Below are 27,368 nucleotides of genomic sequence, written 5' to 3'. Positions count from 1 at the left end.
CCCTTACAGGCCCAGTGCTCTATCTACCTCACCACCTAGCTGCCCCAGACTTGAACTTTAGCAAAATCACGTGGGCAACTGTGTGAGGGGTGGATTCCAGAGGGGATAGACTTGAGGCAGGGAGACCAATTGGGAGGTGACTGCCATGGCGCAGGCTGTAGGTATTAAGGGCCTGAGCTAGCTAGGTGGTCATATGAGTGAAGAGGAGGGATGCGTGTGAGAGACTTTGTGGAGGGGAGGCAGAAACAACAAGAATTTGGTAACTGATTGGCCATGTGGAATGTGAGTGGGAGTGAGGTATCGAGGATGATACTGAGGCTGGCCATACCCTTTGCAGATGTGAGAAAACACTCAGCTGCATGGCTGGATCTAGCTCAAGTTTGTTATCTAATATCCATCTGGCTCTCCTTGCTGCTTGGCATCCTACTCTTCCCCCCTTGACCCTGTTCTTTTCCCCTGTGAGACTGTTCTAATTTTTCTTTTTCCCTCAAACCATTCAAAACACTCCCTTCCTGCTCCTTTTTATCAGAGGACCTTAAATCCAAATTAAACAAGAAAATACAGACCATCTGTCATGAACTTCCTCTTCACTCTCCCCACAAACCCCAACTTCTTTCCAGATTTCCTATAATGGTAGAGGGTACCATCATCCTTCCAGTTACTCTGGCTCAAAACCTCATCTGCACTCACACTCACCCCACATGTCCAATATCATTCCAAATCTTATCTTGTTTTGACCTTTACATGTCTCATGTATGTCCCCTTATCTCTATTCACATAGTCACCATCCTGCTGGTGAAAGTTCCCTTATCAGATCACAATCTATTGATGTTCTACCTCTTGAATCTACCTTCCCTTATCAAACCTTGCTTTCTGTTCATACTGGGACCTCCAATCCCATAGCCTCTTAGTTCTCTCCTAGGCCATCAGTGCTGCACTAGCCACTCTCTCTTCTTGTCCCCATCTTGACCCCTTAGTGAATCAAATAAACTCTATAACATCCTCTTATCACATTACCCATTATGACCTGCCAAGCTTCAACCTTGGATGGCTCTCACCATGCACTGCTTTCACTCCTACATATATGCTGCTAAATAGACATGGAAAAAATTGTGAAATTGTTCTGACTGGGTCCACTACAAATTTCTTGTATATAACCTCAACTGGGTCCTCACTGCTGCTGGGCAATCTTTCTACATTTCCCTAATTAACTCACTATCTCACTTTCTACAGTGGTTCTTCCTAGCCTTTTCATTTTTCATGAGATCCTCATGGCTTCCCTTCCTTGACCCCCTCAGGTGAGAACCTTGCCTCATATTTTACTGAAAAAAATTGAGGCTCTTTGTTAATAACTTCCTCTTTTCCCCTTCTCCTCATCTTACAACACCCAGACACGTTCTGCCACCATCTGGGCCTTGATGCCTATCTCACACCAAGAAGTAGCCCTTCTCCTTGGCAAGGCTAACCCCTCCAAATGCACTGATCCTATTTAACGCTGTCTCCTCCAAGAGATTGCCCTATCATCTCCACTATTTCTTTTACCTTCAATTTCTCTCTAATAGCTGCTTATCTACTGCTATAAAAATGTCCATATCTTACCCCTCCTCAAAAAATCATCCCTTGATCTTTCTATCCCCACTGAAACTGCTCTTTTCAAAGTTACCAATGATCCCTTGGTTGCCGGATCTAATCAATCCTCATAGCTAAAAATTATATAGCACTTACTATGTGCCAGGCACTTTAAAATTATTATCTCTTTTGGTCCTCACAAAAAACCTGGGAGAGATGGGGGTGACTAGGAGGCGCAGTGAATAGAGCACCGGTCCTGGAGTCAGGAGGACCTGAGTTCAAATCTGGCCTCAGACACGTAACACAAAAAAACTAGCCGTGTGACCTTGGGTAAGTCACTTAACCCCAAATGTCCTCCAAAAAAGCAAAAAAACAAAAAAAAAACCCTCCTGGGAGGTAGATGCTATTATTATCCTATTTTTCAGATGGTAAAACTGAGGCAAACAAAGATTAATTAACTTCTGAGGCTGGGGTTTGAACTCAGGTCTTCTTGACTTGGGGCCATTCTCTTTGACTCTTAATGTTCTTCACAACCTGTCTCCCTCCTACCTTTACAATCTTCTTACACCTTCCCACCCCCTCAGTTTCCCCTCCCACCTTCCCCCATGCACTGGTCTCCTTATTGTTCCCCTCACAGGACACTCCATCTCCAAGACTCCAGGCATTTTCACTGGCTGTCCCTCATACTTGGAATGCTGTCCCTCCTCACCTCTGCCTTCTGATTTTCCTGGTTTCCTTCAAGCCATAATTCAAAGATCCCTGCTTCCTACTTCTATACTCAGAAACAGACAGGATTCCCATCTCCTACTTCCCCCATTTTCTCCTCCTTTGCACCAATCTCTGGTGAAGTCCTTCTATGAAGTAAAAGTCCCCATTATGGTGATGCCACTGTCCTTTAAAGAGAAAAGAATTTGCTCTAAAATTTTTTTACCAATCTTTCCCATTTTGGGGGTCTATTTGCTCTTCTCCTTCCAACTTTATCCTTAAATGTTCTCAGAATGATCTGGATTATATCCTTAAATGTTCTCAGAATGATCTGGATTAATGATCTCTTGCCATGTTTCCTATAAACTTTTATACTGCTTCTGAGCTTATATTTTAAACCAGTGTCTCTGATGTCCATAGCTCTCAATTTGGTAAGTCGATCAAATGTTTATTGGCTGAGGCCATTTTCTCACTTCTTTTAGTGTCCCCATTGTTCATCTCTTCAAAGAAAATTTGCAAACCATTCTTTCATTTGGTGGCAACTTTCTTCTATCTTCTGTTTTCATTTATAGCAAGAATGTCTACACTGATATGATTCAGTCCCTCCATGGTATCTATCATGGTAACTATCACTGGATAAAGAGCTCTTATTTAAAGTCTTGACAGCTGTTAATGTTTATAGGCAACCCCCAAAATTGTATGATTCTTAGCATCTGATGCCTCCTTTTCCCACTACGGCAGAAGTAGATGGGGGATACACCAGATTGGAAGCTGTTTTGTTTTTTCCTTTGTTTCATGGGCTGCTATAACCAAAGAATTCATCAGCAAGTGACCAGACTAATGGTAATGGCCTGTTTTGTAGAAAAGTAGGCTGGTCTTTGGAAAGCAGGTGGGAACCATAGTCAAACATTTTTTGACTGTTAAGGGGGTGCCCATCAACTGGGGAATGACTTAAATTATGATGTATGAATATAATGGAACAATATTGTGTCATAAGAGATGAGGAACGGGATAGGTTCAAGAGAAGTCTGGGAAGACTTGTATGAACTGATGCAGAGTGAAATGAGCAGATCCAGGAAAACAATCTATACAATAGCCACAACATTATAAAGACAAACAACTTTGAAAGACTAAGAACTCTAATTGCTGCAATGATCAATCACAATTCCAGAGGACTTAGGATGAAATGTGCTGCCCACCTCTTGATAGAGGAATGATGAACTCAAGGTGCAGACTGAGACATATGCTTTTGGACATGGACAATGTGGAAATCTGTTTTGCTTGTCTGTGTATATCTATTCCTTTTTTCCCTTTTAAAATTGGGGAAGGTGGCAGGGAAAGAAAATAAATGTTTATTAATTGAAAAACAAAACCATGTAAGAAGGCAGAAGGAAAAACAGACCCTTTCCATGATGGTAGGAACCTGTCAAAGCTTATGCTTGGCTGGAATGCCCATTGGGAATCCAGGTCACTTTTATGACATGATAAAGCTTTAGAATAGGATTTTCTGGGGCCTATTTATAAGAAAAATAGCCATGGTAATAATAACTTCTATTTCTCTATGTTAATGAAATATTATTAGGCGTAGTTAGGTGGCGCCAGAGTACACAGAGTTCAAGTTTGGAGTCAGGAAGACCTGAATTCAAATGTGGCCTCAGACACCTACTGTGTGACCCTGGGCAAGTCATTTAACTCTTCATCCATCTCATCTATAAAATAAGCAGGAAAAGGAGATGGCAAACCACTCCAGTATCTTTGCCAGGAAAACCACAAATAGGGTCACAAAGCATCAGCCATGACTGAAAATAACTAAACAACAACAAAATACTATTATGAAGGAAAGAGCCAATTCCTGATTGTGGAGTTTGGGGCACTAAGCAGGTCAATGGGGAGGGCTGGCATGAAGGAGGCAGCTAGGCCTTCCTGGGGAGTATTTGGTACCCTGTTAGCAGGTCCTACTGGGAAGGCTGGTGGATGGTGGCAGTGCCAAAGCCTTCTCTATGTCTCCTTTTAAGTCTCAGCTGCTTCTCTCCACTGGTATTAGAGGAGGAAGAGAAACAGGGCTTCTAGTAACTGGAAACATTCCCAATTCAGGCTACCTACTAGCCAGGCTGTAGATCCGGTCAAAGTCTGGGGGACGCTGCTTAGGCTTTTGCGCAATGTACCATTCAGTAGTTGATAGGCTTTTGCCTTTGGGGGCTGCCAGTTCCAGGGTCCGAGGTCTGGCTTGGGCTAGTTGTGCTGCTTTTGACACCTGAATCTAGGGAAGGGAGGGAAGAAGGAGGAAAGCAGATACATGGTATGGGGAAGGGGCCAGCATGTTACCATCCCTCCCCCCCCTACCCTCTGCTCACCCTAACATACAGCTCTAGAACCATCCATATCAGTCAGTCAATAAACATTATGCACCTACTGTGTGCCTAGCACTGTGCTAAGGGTCTCGGGATGCAAATAAAGGAAAAAGACAGTACCCTACCCTTAAGGAGCTCTCATTCTAATAGGGGAGATAATGTACGAACAACTATGTACAAACAAGAGTTATAGAATAAACTGGGGGTAATCTGTCACTAAAATTAAGGAGGACAAGAAAAGACTTTTTTCAGGTGAGTCTTCAGCTAAGACTTGGAGGAAGGAAGAGCATCTGGAACTCAAAGTTTGAAAAGCAAATGTTAAAAACTTGTTACATGCAACCGGGAAATAAGATATACAGCCAATGGGGTATAGAAATCCAGCTTGCCCTAAAAGAAACTAAGGGGGCAGGGCGGGGGGGAGGAAGGGATGGGGGAGGATATATGAGCGGGCAGACTGGGGGAAAGGGTATTCAGTGTGCTTGCTATCTTGGGGTGGGGGGTAAGGGAGAGATGGGGAGAAAATTTGTAACTCAAAATCTTGTGGAAATGAATGTTGAAAATTAAAAATAAATAAATTCTGGGGGAAAAAAAAGACTTGGAGGAAGCCCAGGAAGCCGGGAGGTAAGGGGGAGAGTTTTGCCATTTAGCATTAGATCTCACCTGACTAGGATGGTTTAAGGAGGGGGCATGCTGCAGGTCCTGAAGTAGATTCAACAACCTCTTAGTGGCCCATTTGAATTTATGGATCCCAAGTATAAACTTATCCTGGCTTTGACACATCCTTCCTGTGTTACCTTGAATGAATCACTTAAATTCCAGGCCCCCACCTATTACTTTCAGATAGCTCTAACCCTTGGGATTTTTTTTTCTTGACACACACCGCCCCCTCCCCCCCCCCCCCCCCCAGCTTAAATTTGTCTCTTTCCAAAATGCTTCTCATTGTTCCTGGATCTAGGACCAAGCAGAACAAGTCTTTAAAAAACCCCAGAACCAAAAGGAGGAATATTTTCCACATGCCAGCCCTTCAAATACTTGAAGACAGCTATTCCACTCCTCCTAAGTCTTCTGTTTTCCAGGCTAACCTTTCTCAGTTCCTTCGTCATTGGATATGATCTAGAGACCCTTTACCAACATCCTGCATAGCTACATTGGAAACCATCCAGCTTATCAATGTTCTAGCTAAAATGTTGGGCCAGAATGGGACAGACTCTATCAGATTAAAGGAAGACAGTGACCTTCTGGTTCCTGGAAGTTAGCCCAAGATTTCTTGAGCTTTTTTGGCTGCCACATCACTGTGTTGACTTATGTTACTCTTGTGCAATGGGTTTTTTGTCAGGAAAGGTAAATCAAGTCAAGTCAAGAAGCATTTAATATGTTCCAGGCACTGTGCTAAGACTGAAGAATACCACCCCTTCAAAAAAAAAAAAGCCACCCCAGGCCTTTCTTTCAATAATTCCTGTCTACCCATGCTTTCCCCTTCCCTACTTGATCAAATGAAGTTAATTGTTTTTTAATTCAAGTGTATGACTTTATATTTATATCTATTAAATTTCATTTTATTGGATTCAATCTAATATATTCCTACTTGTCCAGAGCTATTTATATCCTGAACCCTATTGCCTGAGGAAGGTTGGATTAGATGATCTCCAAAGTCCCTTTCAACTCTAATAATAATAATAATAATAATAGCTAACATTTATATAGCCCTTACTATGTGCCAGGCACATTTATTACCTCATTTGTTCCTCAGAACAACTGGGAAGCAGGTGCTAGTATTATCCACATTTTACAGTTTGGCAAATTGAGGCAAACCAAGTTTAAGTGACTTGCCCAGGGTCACATAGCTAGGAAGAGCTTAAGTCCAAATTTGAACTCAGGTCTTCCTGAATCTGGACCTAGCATTCTGTGCACTACGGCCAGTAGCCTAACTCTCTCAGTTTATGATTTTGGGTATTAGTTTGATTTCATCTGCCTATTTGATAAACATGTTGTCCATGCTTTGATTCAGTCAGTGATGAAAATTTTAACCCAGGACCAAAAAGCATTTCCCGACATAAGGAATACCTCCTTCTGAGATGCCTTTGAGCCATTAATAGCAGCAGTGGCCCTGGATATTGAGTAGTTCTGTGGGCTTCTCAATGTACTCTCCATACCTCTCCATCTTTTCCCCCACATATATAATATGAAACTTTGTCAAATACTTCTCTAAAATTTATCTATAGTATTCCCATGATCTACAAGTCTAAACTAATCTTGATGGAATCTTCCTGGGTTTGGGGGATGGCAGTTTCCTTTTCTTTTGTTGTTGTTCAGTCACATCCAACTCTTCATGACTCCATTTTGGATTTTCTTGGCAAAGATACTGGAGAGATTTGCCATTGCCTTCTCCAGGTCATTTTTTAAAAAATAAATTTATTTTTTAGTTTTCAACATTCATTTCCACAAGACTTTGAGTTACAAATTTTCTCCTCATCTCTCCTCTACCCCCCACCCCAAGATAGCAAGCATACTGAATACCCCTTCCCGCAATCTGTTCTCTCTTATGTCCTCCTCCCCCTTACTTTCTTTTTTTTTTTTTTTTTAAAGCAATTGGGGTTAAGTAACTTGCTCAAGGTTACACGGCCAGTTATTTCTGGGTGTGGTGCTGAGTATCTGAGCCCGGATTTGATCCCCAGGTCATCTGGAGCCGATGCTCTTACTCGCTGAGCCACCTGGCCGCCCCTAAGCAATTGGGGGTAAGTAACTTGCTCAAGGTTACACGGCCAGGTGTTTCTGGGTGGGTGCTAAGTGTCTGAGCCCGGGATTCGATCTCCAGGTGTTCTCAACACTGGAGCCGGTGCTCTTACTCGCGGTGCTCTTACTCGCTGTGCTACCTGGCCGCCCTGCCCCCTTACTTTCTTGTAGGGCAAGATGGATTTCATTACCCCATTGCCTATGTATCTTATTTTTGGTTGCACTTAAAAAAAAAACAATTTTTAACATTTGTTTTTAAAACTTTGATTTTCAGATTCTTTCCCTTCTTCCCTCCTCACCCACCCCCACTGGGAAGACATGCAATTCAATATAGGTTGTACATGTGTAGTTATGCAAAACATTTCCATAGTAGTTATATTTCCCTCCATCCTATCCCACCCCCCATTTATTCTATTTTCTCCTTTGACCCTGTCCCTTTTCTAAAGTGTTTGCTTCTAACTACCCTCTCCCCCAATCTGCCCTCCCCTCTCTCATCCTCCCTCTTATCCCTTTCCCCCCTACTTTCCTGTAGGGTGAAATACCCAATTGAGTGTGTGTTATTCCCTCCTTAAGCCAAATCCAATGAGAGTAAGGTTGACTCGTTGCCTTTCACCTGCTCTTCCCCTCCATTGTAACAGTTTTCCCTTGCCTCTTTTATGTGAGATAATTTACCCTATTCTATCTCTCCCTTTCTCCTTCTCCCAATATATTCCTTTCTCACCTCTTAATTTTATTTTTTAGATATCATCCCTTCATATTCAACTCATCCTGTGTCCTCTGTCTATACACACACACACACACACACACACACACACACACACACATTCCCTTCAACTATCCTCATACTGAGAAAAATCTCATGAGTTACAATTATAATTTTTCCATGTAGGAATGTAAATGGTTCATCATTAATAAGTTCCTTATGATTTCTTTTTCCTGTTTATCTTCTCATGCTTCTCTTGCTTCTTATATCTGAAAGTCAAAATTTCTGTTCAACTCTGGTCTTTTCATCAAGAATGCTTGAAAGTCCTGTATTTCATTGAATGTCCATATTTTCCCCTGAAGTATTATACTCAGTTTTGCTGGGTAGGTGATTCTTGGTTTTAATCCTAGCTCCTTTAACCTCTGGAATATCATATTCCAAGCCATCCCTTAATGTAGAAGCTGTTAGGTCTTGTGTTATCCTGATTGTGTTTCCAAAATATTCAAATTGTTTCTTCTTGACTGCTTGCAGTATTTTCTCCTTGACCTGGGAGCTCTGGAATTTGGCTATAATCTTCCTAGGAGTTTTCTTTTTGGAATCTTTTTTAAGAGGCAATCAGTGAATTCTTTCAGTTTCTATTTTGCCCTCTGGTTCTAGAATATCAAGGCAATTTTTCTTGAAAATTTATTGAAAGATGGTGTCTAGGTTCTTTTTTTGATCATGGCTTTTGGGTAGTCCAATAATTTTTAAATTATCTCTCCTGGATCTATTTTCCAGGTCAGTGGTTTTTCCACTGAGGTATTTCACATTATCTTCTATTTTTTCATTTGTTTGGATCTGTTTTATAGTATCTTGATTTCTCATAAAGTCATTAGCTTCCATCTGCTCCAATCTAATTTTGAAGGAATTATTCTCTTCAGTGAGTCTTTAAAATTCCTTTTCCCTCTGGCCAATTTGACTTTTTAAGGCATTCTTCTCCTCACTGGCTTTTTGGGCCTCTTTTGCCATTTGAGTTAGTCTGTTTTTTTAGGTGTAATTTTCTTCAGTCAGGTTGTTGGCTCACTTTTCAGATTTTCGTTCATCATTCTCATTTCTCTTCCCAATTTTTCCTCTACTTCTCTTACTTGATTTTCAAAATCCTTCTTGAGTTCCTCCATGGCCTGTGACCAATTCATATTTTTCTTAGAGGCTTTCGATGCAGGAATTTTGACTTCATTGTCTTCTTCTAGTTCTATGTTTTGATAGTCTTTGTCACCAGGCAATTACTTGACTTTTGAGCTCTTTGCCATGGTAGAACTCTGCTTCCAGAGTAGAGAGAGCTGTGTCCCAAATTTCTGAGGTTTTGTGCAGCTTTTGTCAGAGCTTCTTCTAAGCACCTGCCTCAGAACTGTGAGGAGGACTGCCTCTCCACAGCCACCACAAGCTCTGCCATGCCAGCGCTCCTCACCCCAGGACCACCAGCCAAGACTGTGACCCAGATCCAAGCAGGGCAATGCAAGAGAATCCTACCTCAGCACCAGCAAAAAGATTCCTGCAATTGCCCTCTGGTCAGTCCTGTGGTCCCCCTACCATCAGTGGGCCTAGAGCTCGGGAAGCAGCCGCTCTGCTGCCCCAGGGGCAGAGGCCGGACAACGCTCTTCTCTCACCCAGTTCCAACAGAGTTCCCCACCGACCTTTTACTTTCTCTTTGGTGTTTATGGGTTGAGAAGTCTGGAAATTGCCACATCCCCTGAGGTCTGCTCTGGGGTCTGTATCATGGGTCTCTGCCAGTGCAGCCCTGTACTCTGCTCCCAGCCCAGTGCAATAGACCCTTCCTGTAGGCCTGCCATCTGTGGGAGATTTGTTTCACTGTCATTTTTGTTTAGAGTCATTTTTTACAGGTATTGGAGGTGGTTGGAGTGGGAGCTCAAGCAAGTTCCTGCTTTTACTCCTCCATCTTGCCTTCGCCCCCTCTCCTGTCCATTTTACAGATGAGGAAATTTGCCCAGGGTCACCTAGCTAGTAAGTCTCTGAGTACATACAGATTTGAACTAGGGAAGAAGAATCTTCCTGACTCCAGGCCCAGCACTCTGTGCACTATGGCGCCCCCTAGCTGCTGCTTTTCTAACTGTTTATTAATCACATATATATGTATATACACACATATACACACACATATATATGCATGCACATTTACACAGGCACATATCTGTGTATTTATACACACATGTATATATTCACACATGCACAGACTGCGTGCACGGATATATGCACATACATATATTTATATGTATATGAGATTCTGGATAAGTAGACAATCTTCATGAAGGTTGAGTCCTTCTGAGAGCTTTTGTAGAGAACATTCTTCTTTGAGAAAATAGCCATGTGGTCCCTGACTCTCTTTGGCACTGACTCAAGATACATAGTGAAGAACAGACTTTGAAAGTTTCAGGCACGTAGGGGAAGCTGCTTCCTCAATGAGCCTCTGATTTCCAGCTTTGTTTCCTAAAACCCGGGGGAATTTCCCCTCAGGTGAGTGAGTGTTGGACCTCTCTTGGTCAAGATGAGATTTCATCTCACTCTATCTTAACAGCACATTCATTTTTGGATATTTTCTGATGCTTTCTCATCTGTACAACTTCAGTTTCTGTTTGCTATTTGCTTGGAGAAATGACTTTACTTGCTATTCACTATTTGGGATAGTCTTTCATGTAAGTAGCCTTTTGGTGGGAAGGACTAAACTGTAGGCATAAGCTTGTTCTAGGCCTTCCCTTTTAAGGGTAACTGTTAGGGAAAACAGCTTTTTGGTTTGGACCTATTGTACCCCTAGACCAGCAATATTTATAGAGGACAGTTAGCTATGTCTGGTCTGGTACCTCCTTGGAGAGCCCAGCAGCCTGTTGGTACTTTAGGGTTTTTCTTGCCCTTCCATTACCAACTATCACACAGGTTCTCCTCCTGTCTTTAGGGGCTGGTTCAGAATTCAAATGCTGCCTCCCATGAGTCAGATTTTGATAACCCAGGTGGACATACATACCTTCCATGAAAACACACTTCAGAGATACATTCTCAGATTTCACCAAGAATTGAAGCCTAGCTCACTGATGTATTCTTTGCAGACTCTGTTCTCTTCCTTTTTTTTAAACCAAGATGTGAATCATCTTCAGGTCTGTACAGACACCTCTCCTCTCTTCTTCTTCCTCTGAGTCTTATTGGGTGAGCTCTTTCCTGATAGCAACCTTCAAACCCACATCATCACTGCTTGAAGGTGAACCAGCTGTTTCCTCCCCAGAGGGTCCAGCTCTTTCTTCTTCTGGAAGAATTTCTTATCTATATTTTGGACACATGTGTGTAGTGGTCCTCTTTTCTTTTCTTCCTTTCACTTTCATGACTCAATATCATCTTCTTGGCTGTCACAAAAAAGCTGTTCATGTATGGTGTTAAACCTGCCCTAAGAATTTTGGATTTTGGGGCTCGCTTGCTCTCTCTCTTCCTCTCTCTCTCTCTCTCTCTCTCTCTCTCTCTCTCTCCTCTTTATTCCTGTCTCTTTCCCTCTCTTTATCTCTCTACCCCCCTCTCTCTTTCTCCCTTTCTTCCTCTCTCTTTCCTCTCTTCTTGTCCTCTCTTTCCATATAGGCATTTATGTATATATGTATATGTATATATACACACACTTAAAAAAGAAAACATTATTCTCTCTCACAATTTAGAAAGGATAGAGGCATTTCCCTGCCTCCTTTTCTTTCTCTTCAGGTAGGGACATTGCCCTACGTTTTCAGCACGGATACCAACCCTTGGCTTTGTCAGAAATGCAAACATTTCATACTCTATACAGATCTCTGTTCTCCGACTCGCTGGAAGTGAGATCCTCTGTCCTTCACCATTCTTAGGAGCAGCTCCCCTAGAGAACTCTTTACTCAGTGATGACCTTCCCCCCTCAGGACTCACATAGCATGTTGTATTCCTCTAAAAAACTTATGAAACATTCTGCATTATAATCAGTTCTCTGCATTTGTGTCTTATTCCCCTATTAAACTGGGAGCTCCATGAGGGAAGCGACCATGTCTTACCTAAATTTTGTATCACCTCTCCAGCCATCAGGGGCCCAGCACATAATGGGTAATTATAAATGTTTATTATTTGTTGACTTGAAGGATGAGGTCCTGCATCATTCAGTATAACTCAAGGAATAGAACCCAGGGGGTACTAGCTTATAAGAAAACTCCAAACCCAGAAGCTTCTAATATCATCTAGTATTCTTCTTCTAACCAACAAGGAAAACAATTTTTTTTTCTGATGATTGGGAATGGAAGAAGGTAGCAATCACCCCAAAAAGACCTAGTAAGTAGTGAGGAGACACATACCTCGGAAGGATCAACGACCCAGATGTTGTTCCGAATCTTTGGAAACGCAAGCACCTTTAGACGAGGTGAAGCCTTGGCCTCCAGTGATGCCCGTGAAATGGGCCAGATAGGTGTGGACCTGAGACAGGGAGGGTTGGCCCCCAGGGAACATCACAATAGAGAGCCTTCCTGTTCCTGGTGCTCCTTTCCCACCAGGGGCAAAGCCTGTGTGAGATCTGCCTCCCTTCCCACCTCCCCAGCATGGTTGGCTCTCCACTCTCAGCTTGGTGCATGGACCAAGAATTCATCTTGGAGATTTGTCAGGGACTATAAGATAGAGCTGGGAGGGGGCATCAGGGCTGAGACCAGTACACGCATACTCCCATATCCTGGTGGAAATAACTCTAAATTTTGGGCCATGATGAAGAGTCACTTTTCTGGTTCCCTGGGTAAGCAGGAGGTGATAGGTTCTGGATGGCCAGGGACATGTCCCAAAGGTTTTACCAAAAGGGTTCCAAGAAGCACTGGGATCTCCAATCTTTCCCTCCCCCTCTGATATGTTGACTGGACCCCTAAGGAAAGCCTTGGCCCAGCTATCTTCATTTGATCACAGGCAGGAAGAGGATGAATCTTCAGTGCTTCCCTCTCCAGGCCCTGCCCTGTTGGACTGAGCCTACCAACAACCACAGGCCTTCCTGCCTAAGATTTAGATCCCTGCTAGAATCATAGTCCAGGGAAGGTCAGAGCTGGGGGCCCTTAGAGTATAGAAGGTCAGAGTTGTGAAACCTCTGAGCCTCCTCACCTATAAAACAAGAGGGTTGTACTAGATATCCTGTAAGGCACTTTCCAGTCCTACTATTCTATGAGTCTAGTCTCCAACACTGAGAATGGCAGGGCTTGGAGGGACCTTGGAAGCCACCCAGCCCAAGCCTTTCATTATCCCCTCAGATTTTTTCCAGCTTCACCCAGGATTCCAGAGGAGGTCAGAAGAAGCAGTGATGGAGGGCTGAGTGCGGGGTGGCGGGCAGTCTGCCTCTGTCTTCTGCTGTCAATACTGCCCCCTGCCAACCCTCTTACCTGCATTCATTGTAGTAGGTAGAATAGAACCGTTTGGGTCTAGAGAGCTCTTCTAGTCTTGGTGTCACAACTACAATGGAATTTTTAAAAAACAGCCCAAGAATTACTCCTACATCCATCTGACAAGTAGGGAGTGACAGCTCCTGAGTGGCCCCTTGCCTTGCACAATAGGCACCTTCCTGAAAAAGCTGTATTCAAGTCAAATCCAATTTAAAACATAGGCAGAAAAGGTAGAATCACAGAACTGGGAAGGACCTCTGAACACAGAGTGCAGAATATCAGAACTTAGACCCTAGAACATAGAAGGTCAGAGCAAGGAGGGACTCTAGAACAGAATGCCAGACCTCAGGCATCCCTTAGAACATGTAATATTGGAACCAGATAGGCCCTTAAAACAGACTATCAGGTCCAAGAAGGACTTTAAAACAGAACACAAGATGTCAGAACAAGGGCAGATGTTAAAACATAATAACAGTCAGAAGGAATCTTGAACATAGATCATCAAGGCCAACTGCCTCATTTTATGGGTGGGAAAACAGAGGTACTGAAAGGGGAAGTGGGCATATAGCCCATGAGTGGCCGTATTAAGATATTATGTCCCCTTCCCCAATCTGTGTACTGGGATACACTTACTTACATAACAATTGGGTGGTCACCAGGCTTTCCCTGGATCTGCATGGCTGCCCAGTGGGCAGGGGTAGGAAAAGAGAGAGCAAATATATAGATGGAGGGAGAGAGACTTCCCTAGGGATGATGGGGAAGGAAGCTGGGCACAGAATGTAGGCTTGACTTACTAGGAAAAGTCACATGGAGGGTAGTATCTGGTTGTAGCTTATCTGTCCAATATACTGAAGGCCTGGAAAGAAACCAAGGAATTTTATGGGTTTATAAGATCTCTAGGTGAAAACAACCTCAGATATCATCTAGCCCATTCCCACCCATTTTATATATGAGGAAACTGAGGCCCATATTTCTCAGTTGTCCTCAGTGACCCCTTCTTCCATCCCAGCAACTAATCCATCTATACCATTCTTTCACCCATCCACCCCTCAGGTGGATGAAATGAGGGGCTAACCTCTGCCCGGAGTTTGCCCTCTACTCCAACCTGAACTCTGAGGTACCCTTTCTATGCTTTCACCAGCCAGGTACCCTCCCCCCTTTCCTTGATTCATCAGCTTCTCAGACTCACTTAGGATTCTCAGAAGCAAATAATCCCAAAGACATATTCCATCCCCCCATTTTATAGATGGGGTCGCCCAAGTTTAGAAGTGGTAAAGGGACCTGACCGCACAGTGATGAAGACCAGAGCCTGGGTTCTCTTACTCCAATTCGCCAGGGCATTCTCTACTAAAGCAGGCTGCTTTGCCTTCCTTTCTGACTTCTAGAACCTTATTCATTCTGTCCCACTCTCCTCTCCTTCCTGTTATTCCTTTCCTCTATTCCAAGGGGCAAAGGCCTCTTTCTCTCTCTATGGCCTCACCTTCACCTGACCCTGGTCTAAAGGTTGTGAGGGGATTTGGGATGGGATGAAGGGTCATAGCAGGAGAAAGCCAGGCTGGCATGAGGTTCTGAGTACTGGACCAGAAACCCAGAGGTTTAGGATGGGACAGGAGGCCCTTAGGGGCAGAGACTAGTGAAGACTCTCAGTTCCTATTTCCATTTAGAGTCACTGTCAGATTTGGAAGGAACCTTAGGAGACAGAACATGGGTTGTCAGAGCTAGAGGGGGCCTCCGAGACCATCACATACAATATCCTCTCTCCCATTTTACAGATAGGGTAAACTAAGGAAAGTGATGATAGGCTGGGATCTTTCCATCCTTCCCTCTGTTCCCCAGTAATACTCCTGTTCACGTCCATACCTGTCTATTATGGTCTGATGGTTGATCTTGGGCTTGGCCAGCTCATCGATCCGGCATTTCCTAGGGCGTCCAGAGCCATGGAGTCGATGACTCTTCTTCCATGTCCGAAGCTCAGTGACAATGACATCTGGCATTTCATTGTGTCGTATACAAGGATGTGAGATGATCTCCCTTGGGAAGAACCAAGTGTTAGGGTAGAGGGCAGGATAAGGCTGTAGAGGGTGTGAAACTGGGCACACAAACCCAGAGTGGGGAGTCATGGAAAGAGCCCCCTGAATTTGGAGTCTGACAACCCAGCACTGCCGTTTGGCCACCTGTAACCTTTGGGGACTCAGTTCCCCCTCTCCCCATTTTAAGATGAAGGGACTGAACTAGATGGTCTCTGAGGACCCTTTGGAGTCACATAGTCTGTGACTATGTAAAATCTTCAATTATAGAATCTGTGTTTTGATATCTCATCCATCTCTGAAATTCTGGGTTCTTCTTTGGACTAAAGTCCCTTTCTGGCTTCTGACCTTCTGTGTGCCAAGGTCCCTGCTTTGTACTCTTGGAACTCTGGGTGCTTTAATGTTGTTCCAAGGACCTTTGCTGCTCTGAATTCTACAACCTATGAAATACCAGACACAGCCTGAGCTGTCCTCGCCTGCCCCAGGCACGCTCAGGGGAAGTCCTCTCTTACTGACGGCTCTCATGCTTGTCTGTATTGCTGTTTCTGACTCTCTATGATCCAGCGGACCATACTGTCTATGGGGATTTCTTGGCAAAGATACTGGAGTGGTTCTCTATTTCCTTCTCCAGCGGATTAAGACAAACAGAGGTTAGGTGACTTGCCCGAGGTCACTCAGCTTGGATTTGAACTAAGGTCTTCCTGCCTTCAGGCCCAGCCCTCTTATCCACTGGGCCACCTAGCTGTGCCTGTCTGTACCTCTCATTCGAGGGCCTTTGTCTTCTAACTATAACCTTGAGCATGCGGCTCTAATCTCTAATCTCTATCCTTCTCTACCTGCACCTCAATCAACCATATACCAAATACATATGAAAGAACCATGTGCCAGGCACTGTGCAGGGTGGTGAGATACAAATGCCCCTACTTTTACGCAGCTTACCTTTGTCTTCTTCCCCTTCCCCTCCCCCTTCTCTACCCCTACTTTTCATCTTTCTTCTTCTTTTCCACCTCCTCTTTTCCTTTTTCTTCTCTACCTTCCCCTTTCTTCCTTCACCTTCTCTCCCTCCCCTTCTACTTCCCTCTCCTTTCTTCTCCCCATCACCCTCTCGCTTTCTTCCCCTTCCTCTTTCTCCAGCTCCTCCTCATCTTTTTCTTCTGCCTTTTCCTCCTCCTCTAGCTTTTTTCTCCTCCTTCCTTCTCTACATTTTCCTCCTCTCTCTTTTTCTCTGTCTATCCCTTTTCCCCTTCCTTCTTCTCTTTTCTTCCCCTTCTCTATCTTCTGATCCCCCTACTTTTTCTGTATTATGAAATGAATTGAGTTTTTCAGCCAGAAAACCAAGACTTGAATCCTTGTTCTCTGCTCCTTATTATGTGACTTAGGACAAATCCCATTCCTTCCCTAGGACCTCAGTTTCCTCGTCTGTAAAGTGGGGCAACTGGAGTGGATGATTCCCAAGGTTCCTTCTGGCCCTAAATCCTATGAATTGGGAGAGTCAGCTCAGAAACATCTTAGCTGTGTGGCCTGGTGTGACAGGGGGTATCAAAGCTTGCATCCTGGGTAGAAATATTCTACTCTCCACTCTTCCCTCAACCCCCTCCTTACTGTCACCTTAGACGATTCATCAGTTCCAACATTCAGAGCATATTATCTGCTAGGCCATCCGGCACAGTGATTAAAAAACCAGGTTTGAAGCCAGGAAGACGGGTTCAAGTGGTATCTCTAAAGCAAACTGGCCACAAGCCCCTGTGTAACAACTTAACCTCTCAGGGTCTAGGCAATGTTCTAAAATCCTGATTTACAGAGCAGGAGTTGATTTACACTGGATGAGGAAGCTTCCTTTGGGGGGGGGGATTTGCTAATACCCATAAAGTAGACCAATAAGTCTGGTCCTTGTCCTAACCTGCGTTACTGTTGGAGATACACAAAACTTAACAACAATCCATGTTCTCAAGGAAATGGATGAGGGCAGAATACTGACATCTAGAGCATCTGGGAGGGCTACCTGTAGGAGGTGGCACCTGAGCCTTGGAAGAAGCTAAGGTTTCCAAGAAGCTGAGGTGATGAAGGAGCACCTTCCAGAACTAGGGGAAAGTATGTACAAAGGCAAGGAGGTGGAAGAAGGAGTGAGATTTTGGAGGAACATGAGTGTATAAGGTAGAGTGATAGGTTGTAAGTCTGGAGAAGTAGATCAAAGGCAGACTATGAAAGACTTCTACATGCCCAATTGGACAGTCTACATCTTGCCGCTCAGCAACATGGCATCTAACCTCATCACTTAACTGAAACTACTCTCTCCAAAAGTTACCAGCGATCTCTTAATTGTCAAATCTTGAACTGTCTGCATCATTTGGCAAAGGGTCCCATAGCCTGAGACTTGGAAGGAGCTCACCGGCCAGCGGGTCTAAGCCATACGCAGAGTGCCCCACTGTTAACTCTGTGGCCGTCTCCTTCTGGGGGTCCTCCTCTCTAGGTTTTCCTAACATTTCTTGTGATTGTTCTTTGCTGAATTTTCATCCATGTCATATCCATTCTCATTGTGGGCATTCTCCAAGGCTCTCTCCTGAGCCCTCTTTTTTCTCGATACCCTCTCATCAGTTCTCATAGATTCAATTATAATCCCTATGGAAATGATTCTTAGATCTATATATCCAGTCCTAGGGGCAGCTGGGTGGCACAGTAGATACAGCACCAGCTCTGAAGTCAGGAGGATCTGAGTTCAAATCCAGCCTCAGATAGTTACTAGCTGTGTGACCCTGGGCAAGTCACTTAATTCTGATTGCTTAAAAAAAAAAAAAGAGTCCAACCAAATATATATGCAGCCCTAGTCTCTCTCCTAATTTGTAGTCTCACATAACTAACTGCTTTTTGAACAATGAATTTTTAAAAATTAAATTGGTTTGTTTATTTACTTTTAGTTTACAACATTCAGTTCCACAGTCCCTTGAGTTTCAAATTTTCTCCCCCTCCTTCTCTTCCCCTCCCCCATCATGGAGGCATGCACTCAAATATAGGATATACAAATATCTTCACATTAATCATTAGTCAGGTTGTACAGAAGGATTATAACTGATGGGATGATCAGTGGGAAAGAGGAAACAAAACAAGAAAAAGAAACACAGCAAGTAGTTTGCTTCACTCTGCATTTAGACTCGACATCTCTTTCTCTGGATGTGGATATCTCTTTCTATCATGAGTCTTTTGGAGTTTGGACAATGATTTTTTTTTTTTTTTGCTTTTTGGAGGGGGGAAGGCAGGGCAATTGGGGTTAAGTGACTTGCCCAAGGTCACACCACTAGTAAGTGTGTCACATGTCTGAGGCCAGATTTGAACTCAGGTCCTCCTGACTGCAGGACCAGTGCTCTGTTCACTGTGCCACTTAGCTGCTGCTGGATATTGAATTAAAAAAAATTTAAATAATACATTTATTCTTGCATGAATTTATAATCTGTCCCTGCCATTGCCCACCAACCCTGCTCACTCCCTCCAAGGGGAAGAGAAGAAATGTCCTCCCATAGAGCACCAGACTCTTTCCTTGTGGGGAGGAAGAGAAAGGCCATTCCATCAAGTCTCTAGCCTGGTCTCCTGCCATGCAGGAAGAGGAATAACATCATTCCTTCTGCTCCTGAATTGCCTGAGACCCTGAGAGGATGCCATTGCAAGGCCATACCCCATTGACAATGGAAACCTCCCAGAATACATTCCTTAATCCTTAATGATGAACAAACTCTCTGTGGGTCATACCTATTTTGGCGATTCTAAATCCCAGATATCATAATTCAAATTCCCATTCTCAGTCTCCTAATACTTTATCCTTTATTCCTATATGCCTGAACCCAATCCTCATAATGTCTCCCTCTAAATCTACCCACATCTCCCATTATGCTATCCGTAATACCCATTTCACAGGAAATAAGCTTGCTTTCCTTGCTTAAATCTTCTTTCCCATTCCTTCCACTTTCTGGCTCTCACTGAGACCTGGCTCCCTATTGATGACACAGCTCCTCTGGCCCGAGTTTCTAGCACTGGCTGATGTCCTTTCGCTCATTTTCTTGACTAAGTGGACAATTTGGGGAAATTCAAATACTCCTTGCTCCCCACTGCCCCTTCCAGGTTCTCCCCGTATCATCATCTCTCAGTACCCTCTCTCACTTTGAGTTTCCCTCAATCCATAGCTACCATTCATTCTCCCTTTTTACAAAACTGGGATCCAACCAGGGACTTTTAGATCTTCAGAGTGAGGCTGATGTCACCCTTGGAAGGTCATTGGTCCTCTTTGGAGAAAGAAGGATGAACGATAACAACCATTGAATCAAAATTCTGGTACAGGTGTTGTTGATCTCCTGTATGCCCTTCTTCCTTCCCCAATCACTGCGGTGCCTGGCTCACAGAGTCTCCTCCCTAACTCCTGCCCTCATACTTGGGGACATCCACATACAAACACTCTGACCTCCCAGTTCCTCAGTGTCCTCTTTTCCCTGGATCTACTGCACCTCCACCCCACCTCAGCCACATGCAAATAAGGCCACACCTTTTGTTGTTCAGTGTCCAACTCGTCATGAGCCCATGTGAAGTTTTCTTGGTAAAGATACTGGAATGGTTTGCCCTTTCCTTTCTCCAGCTCATTTTACAGATGAGGAAATCGAGGCAACAGGATGAATTGACTTACCCAGGGTCACCCAGCTAGTAAGTGTCTGAGGCTGTATTTGAACTCAGGAAAATGAATCTTCCTGACTCTAAGATCAGTGTAGCACATCTACTATGCCACCTCACTGCCCTTACTACTCATATCCTAGATCTGGCTACCACCCACAAATGCACCACTTCCAGGTTGATGAACTCTGAATTTCCCTTATCTGACCACCTTCATGTCTGGTCATGAGAGACTTGAGGCAGGAAATTGTTGCAAAAATGAAGGCAAGAGGTTGTTGTTGTTTTGATTTTGGTTAAGCAAGAGGTGATGACAGCCTGAACTAAGGTGGTGTCTGTGTGAGTAGAGAAGGGGTCAGATGTGAGATATGTTACAGAGGTAGAAGTGGAAAGATCTGACAAATATTTGGGTATGTGTAGTGAGGAGATGAGCATAAGTCTGAGGTGATAAACTTGGGAGACTGAAAAATTATGATGTCTTTGAGAGAAATAGGGAAGTATGGAAAAGGGGGTGGGTTTGGAGGCAAAGATGTTTTGGACATGATGTTTAATGGACATCCAGTTCAAACTATCCAATAGAGAGTTGAGCATACAGTATTTGAGCTCAGAAGAGAGAGTGGGGTTAAATAAATAGATCTGGGAGTCATTTGCATAGGGTGATAGCTAAAGCCATGGGAGCTGATGAAAGTAGATAGATAGATGGATAGATAGATAGATAGATGTATAGATAGACAGACAGATATATAGCTATCTAGCTAGATGGATAGGTAGGTAGATAGATAGATAGATAGATAGATAGATAGATAGATAGATAGATAGATAGATAGATGGATAGATAGACAGATAGACATAGATAGATGATAGATAGATAGATAGATAGATAGATAGATAGATAGATAGATAGATAGATAGACAGAGATAGATAGATGGATAGATGAATGGATGGATGGATGGATGGCTAGACAGACAGACAGACAGATAGGTAGGTAGGTCAGTAGATAGGGGTTTAGTATGTACCAGGCACTGTGCTAAGCTAAAACAAGATCATCCCTATCCTCAAGGAGCTTACATACTAATAGCATGCTAGGCGTCACAGTGGATAAACTGATGGACCTGGAGTCAGGAAGACCTGAATTTAAATCTAGCTTCAGACATTTACCATCTACTTGAGCCCAGGGAAGTCTCTTCATTTTCACTTGCCTCAGTTTCCTCAACTGTAAGGTGAGGTTAGTAGCAGCTACCTCAGAGCTGTTGCAAAGATTAAATGAGATGATATTTGTAAAATGCTTAGCACAGTTCTTGGAACGTAGTAGGTGCTATATTCATGTTAGTCTCTCTAATGAGAAAGACAGCATGTAAACAAATGGGCATATACAAGATATAGAACAGAAGGACAGAAACCTTAGAGAAAAGATCTAAGTGGTTGGGGGCACCCAGGAGCTGTCCAGGCAAGAGGTGATGAGGGTCTGCTGATGAAGGTGGTGGCTGTGAGTGGAGAGAAAGGGGTAGAATACAAGAGATCTCCCAAAGGCAGAAACAACAAGATTTGGCAGCTGACTGGGAATGTGGGATGAGTGAGAATGATAAACCAAGAAGTGCCCTGAGGTTTCAAACCTAGGGAAACTGGGGAGGGGAAGGGCAGGGATGCCCTCAACAATAATAGGGAAGTTTGGAATAGGGAACAGATTTATGGAGAAAACATCGAGTTCTCTTTTGGGCACTTTGAGTTTAAGATGCTTACAGGACATACAGTTTGAAATGTCCAATAGGTAAATTGGTTAGGATTAGAGCCCTTGAGAAAGACCAGGAGGAGAACCCAGGGAGAGAGAAAACAGTGGCACAAAATCTCTGAGTTAAGAAAGAGTATCCAGGAGAAAGTGGTCAATGGTGTCAGAGGCTGCAGAGAGGTCAGGAAGTATGAAGGATGAGAAAAGACCATCAGATCTGCCAGTTAAGAGGTCATTGGTAACTTTGAAGAGAGAAGTTTCATTATCAAATTATCATTAAAGCAAGTCAAGAAGCTATCAGTTGCTCTGCTTTTAGTGGAAAGAAATTCTAGCAGATGTCTTAATAATCACAATCAATTAATATTTATTAAGGTCCTACTATGTGCCAGGCACAATGCACCACTGTAACATGTTTCTCTATCTCACAGAATTCTATCCTTTATGAGCTGATTGACTTCCTCTGTAGAATTTAAGTCCTTATGATCCTGCTTATTCTGTGCCTGAACCCTTTGGAAATGGCTCTTCCCAAATCTGGCTTGCATGGAAGTCTGCCCTTTTTTCTGCTTTTTCTCTGTGATAAATTCACATCACTCCAAAGGTTACGTCATCATCACCCTAATAACCAGTTCCTCCTAATTGGTGAAGATCAGATCCAGGAAAGAAGCTTCCCTTGACAAAACAAGCATTAAGTCAAATCAAGACATTTGTAGCTGCTTTTCTTTGGACAGAGAGAGACCAACAACAGATGTCCAGACAACAAAAGTCCTTTATCACTACTCAGCTGTGCCCTTGTCTTAGATTTATGAGCCTTTGCTTCTTTCTGCTCAGGTGGTCTATAGTATAATCCAAATGCCAAAAACACTTCTGTCTCTCCCTCTGTCAGTCTCCATTCAAATTCTCTTCCACTATGTTTCACTGCTCTAGACCCTGGATTTTCCCATATTTTCAATAAACAACGGTAATCCCACCTTGCCTTTTACCAGTCTTGCTTCCTTTGAATATGATATATCTTTCTGGAGTCATAGTGTGATCATGGGTCTCATCCCACCAAGCCTCACTAATACCTGTGAGGTCCAATTTGCCTTCTTGTATTAGGATGCCTAATTAATTTTGTTTCTTGTTTAGTTGTTGTATACTTGTCTGCAGATATTTGAAGCCATGAGTATTATTTCTTTCTATTCTTGGATTTTGTTTCCTGTGAACCTTTGGGTATCTTCATGATTATTCTTCATTATGTGTTGTAGCTACTCCCTATGATATCTGTCTTGGTGGGTAGACTTAAATATCTCCTTTTTAGTTTGAAACTAGTAAGTGGCAAAACTGGGGTTCAAATACAAGTCATAGGATTATAGTCATAGCTTTAGAGCTGGAAAAGATCTTAGAGGTTAGCTTGTCCAATCACCCCCATTTTATAGAGACAGAAACTAAGACCTAGAGATATGAAATAATTTGCACAAAGTCATACAGTAGGTAAATGAATAAGCCAGGATTGAACTTATATCTTCCTGACTTAAAATCTAGTGTTTTTTTCCCCATTATACCAAGCTGCCTCCTAATATCCCACTAATGGTGCTTCACCCCAAAATCTGGATGAAAACAGGAAAGCAGAAACATCCTCAAATTCAAGACCAGAGATAGGGCAATTTGGGTCATCTAATTTTTGGATTTAAAGGCTGAGTTTTTGTTCTTTCTTCCTCCCCTCCCCATTCTCCTTATTTCTACCCAGATGTTTTAGACAACATGGATGACAGATGAAGTCTAGGTCTCCCTCTTCTCCCCCTTTATCCCAGGCTAGAATCATCCATTTATCTTCCTCTCACCTTTTCCCATCCATACCTTTCTGTGACAGTTATCATATCCGCTAAGGGAAGAGTGCCTTCCAAAGGAAGGCCTTGGAGGTGAACATCCTGTACTAAAGTCCCATGGCATGGGAAGTTGGATAAATCATCTGGGTTGATCCTTTCCATCATCTCTCACTGAGTCCTTCTTTGCTCACTATCTTCCTTAAAGTCCCTTCCTTTTCCTTCACTTCTTTCTCTTTTTCTTCCTTCTTTCCCTACCCAACCCCTTTAGGCACTGGCCACCAATTCTCAGGCCCCAGCAGAAGGATGTGGTCACCGTGGTAACAAGAAACACTATCCTGGTTGCCATGGAAACCCTGGTAGCTGCCTTGTCTTCTATGGACAGGAGTAAAAGGTTGGGAGCCAGAATGAGCTAGAGGAGGCATAGAATGCTCAAGAGAGATTTTAGAGTAAATAGTTTAAAAATTGTTTGTGCCTCAAATATCCCACTCCCCAATTCCTTGCCTCCCTTCCCCTCCCCACCATGAAGCTCACAGAATTTAGTTAGGGGGCGGCTAGGTGGTGCAGTGAATAAAGCACCGGCCCTGGAGTCAGGAGGACCTGAGTTCAAATATGGCCTCAGACACTAAACACTTACTAGCCGTGTGACCTTGGGCAAGTAAACACTTACTAGCCGTGTGACCTTGGGCAAGTCACTTAACCCCAATTGCCCTGCCTTCCCCCCTCCAAAAAGCAAAAAAAAAAAAAAAATAAAGAATTTAGTTGGAAAGGACTTCAGAGATCATTTAGTCTGACCCATTCCCTTTTCCAGAGATGGAAACCGATGTCCTCAAATTCAGTGTTCTTTCCGCTACTCTGAGCAGGCCTCCAAGTATCAGTCAGGAAGGTGGTCATCAACTCCAATTCAGCAAGACAGTAGCCTATAGTCTCTCCCTTACCTTGTGGCTCTTGATATACTTCTCCTTGGACTATTGCAACTGATTCCTCGTCAAAATCACTGCTTCCAGTCTCAGCGTTCCCTCAAACAGGGTTTTTTGTGTGCTTGACTTCCCTCTAATAAACTATCATCAGTCATCACAGCCTTCCTTCTCCTATTTCTCTAGGGCTTTCCTCCTAATATCCCTGGCAGGGACAGAGGGAGGATTGTTACAAAGTCACAGAATCTGAGTTAGAAAGAACTTCAGAGGCCAACTAGTCCAGCCCATATCTGAACGAATCTCCCCCACTACCCCAATTATGCTGGTAAATGTTTAACAGCTAGCTCTCTGCAAAAAGCAGGACACTTTTCAGTTTGACCTGCGTCATTAGCACTTTCTCCATCACTTTCTTAAGTCTGATCAATCAACAAAACAATGAGTAGAGTCCGTATTTGTAGTGTTTGTTAATTTCAGAAGTGAAAATTTAGCAATTGGTTTTCAAGACCCCATTGGAGTTGGCTCCTCCCCATACTCCCCGACTCATCATCTGTCCAGCCTGGAAAGGGCAAGGCAGTGCCACAATCTCACCACAAGATGTCGCCCAGCTCAATGACATGGTGAGGAGGAGGAGGAGAAGAAGGAAATAGGACTTGGGTATAGGTAGGGGTAAATGAGGAAAGATGTGGCTCCCAAACCCTTTGAAGCAAGCTTACCCACTGGGATCACCGACTCTGGGCAAATCTGGCCAAACCTCCTCCCCTTTCTTCTCCTCTGGTCTTAATTTCCTTATCTCTAAAATGTTGGGGGGGGTGGGAAAACAGGGTAGACAAGGTGACCTTTAAAAACCCTTTCAGCCACGATATTCTAAGCTCCTACAATCCATGGTAGCAGGGATTTAAGGGGGATTCCTTCCCAGAGCTGGAATTTGTCTCTGAGCAGCCCTCCCCTCCCCAAACCCCAACACCCCACCATATTGTGACATTGCGGACAGGGGGATGGATTTACAGTCAGAGAAGTTGGGTTCAAATCTTGGCTCAGCCATTTACTACAATGTATAGTTGGACCTTAGGACAACCGCTTCCTCGTGTCAAGTCAACATACATTTATTAAACATTTATAAAGTGCTTGGTATTCTGCTAAGCCCTGGGGATACGAAGGAAGACAAAAACATCTAATGGGAGGGCCAATGTGCAAACAAAATATATTCAGGATAAATGGGAGGTAATTAACCAGCTGGGATTCTGTGACCCTGGCTCCAGGAAGGAAATTCTAGCCCCTTTCCCCTCGAGTTTTGCCCTGGCTTTCCTGTCTCTCTCCTCTTCCTCTCTCTCCCTCCTCCCTTTTCCTCTCCTCTCAAAGGAGAACTCTAGTCTCCTTCCTTTAATTCTTCTCCCTTTTCCCCTCCTCCAATATCTCTTCTCCCACTCTTGCCTCCAATCCTCTTCTTTCTCTCTCCATTCCTGTCTTCCCTACTTCTCATCTCCTTTCCCTGTTCCTCCTCCCCTTCTCTCTCTCTCTCTCTCTCTCTCCCTCCCCATTGCCCCTTTTCTCTTCTTTTCTCTCCCTGTCCTTCTTTTTTTTCTTTCCCCCCCCTCTGCCTCTTACTCCCTCCCAACTTCCTATTCCCTCTTCTGCCTCCACTCTTATCTTCATCTCTCTCCTTTCCCCTTATTTCCATTCCCTTCCATTGTGCTCTGTTCCTCTGTCCTCCTCTCCTCTCTTCTCTCCCTCTCCTTTCCCTTCTCTCCTCCCCTCTTTTTCTCCCTTCTTTTTCCCATTCCTGTCATCTTTCTCCCCTCTCCTATATCTCTTTTCCTTTTTTCCTCTTTCCCCTTATTTCTCCCCTCCCCCTTTTCCTTTCTCACTCCTCTGTCCCACTCTTCTTCCTTTTTTCCTTTCCTCTCAACACTTCTCTCCTTTCTTTTCACTCTCTCCCATCTCCTCTTCTTCTTTCTCCCTTCCACTTTTCTCTTCTTTCCCATTATCACCCTACCAGTCCTTTCCTATTTCTACCCCTCTCTTCTTTCCTTCTTTTCTTTTAATTCCTTCCCTCTCCCACCATCTCCTTTCCCTGGCTCCTCTTCTCCTAGTTTCACATTCTATTTGTTGACGGTTGGAGTACTTTAAAACACCCAATTTTCCCCTTCTAATTCTTCCTGCACAAACCACCAGAAACATCTTCCCATAGTCCAGTGCTAGTCACTTCTTTCCCTGCTCCAGGACCTTACATGACTTCCTCTGTGGGTGCCTACTATGTGCCAGGTGCTGTGCTAAAGACTTTTTACAACTGTTATGTCATATGATCCTCACAACAATTCTGGGAGATAAATGCTATTATTATTCCCATTTTACCACTGAGGAAAAAGAATCAAACAGAGGGTAGGTGATTTGCCCAAGGTCACACAGCTATTAAGTGTCTGAAATCAAATTTGAACCCAGTCAGTCTTCCTGACTCCAGGCCCAACACTCTATTGGCTGCAGGATCAATACCTGGAAACAAAAGGTATGGAAACAGGAAGATATCCACCTAGGGCTATTAGTTCAGTATTTTCTATATTGGGATCTTTTCCTTCTATGTGATGGACCAGCATGCACTGGGGGCTAGAAGAGGTTCTAACACACCTTCCCCACACTCACTTCCATTTCATCCTGTTGAAATTCAAATGAGCCTTCCAGGAAAAGCTTAGGTGCTACTTCTTCTAGGAAGCCTTGATTTACCCCTCTGTATCCCTCTCTCACCCTCCCCAAATCTCTCTCTCTCTCTCTCTCTCTCTCTCTCTCTCTCTCT

The 27,368-nt window shown here is 43.6% G+C and overlaps 1 protein-coding gene across 1 annotated transcript in view; it reads right to left on the bottom strand.

Moving 5' to 3' along the window:
• SPMAP2 (sperm microtubule associated protein 2) overlaps window positions 1–27,368 on the bottom strand; it is a 30,785-nt gene that overhangs the window by 2,548 nt on the left and 869 nt on the right. The window contains exons 2-6 of the mRNA XM_069102972.1: window positions 15,321–15,491; window positions 14,255–14,316; window positions 13,461–13,530; window positions 12,405–12,522; window positions 4,378–4,534 (exon numbers count right to left, since the gene is read on the bottom strand). Of these exons, the coding sequence (XP_068959073.1) occupies window positions 4,378–4,534; window positions 12,405–12,522; window positions 13,461–13,530; window positions 14,255–14,316; window positions 15,321–15,454 (541 nt within the window). The 5' untranslated portion in view covers window positions 15,455–15,491. The remainder of the gene's footprint in view (window positions 1–4,377; window positions 4,535–12,404; window positions 12,523–13,460; window positions 13,531–14,254; window positions 14,317–15,320; window positions 15,492–27,368) is intronic.

Source organism: Petaurus breviceps, unplaced genomic scaffold, assembly GCF_028583685.1.
Source record: "Petaurus breviceps papuanus isolate PSGF00001 unplaced genomic scaffold, PetGlider_PUasm1.0 103, whole genome shotgun sequence".
NCBI classification, from domain to species: Eukaryota; Metazoa; Chordata; class Mammalia; order Diprotodontia; family Petauridae; genus Petaurus; species Petaurus breviceps.
The sequence above is the reverse complement of the archived record's forward strand: the minus strand, read 5'-3'. Positions and strand labels throughout refer to the sequence as shown.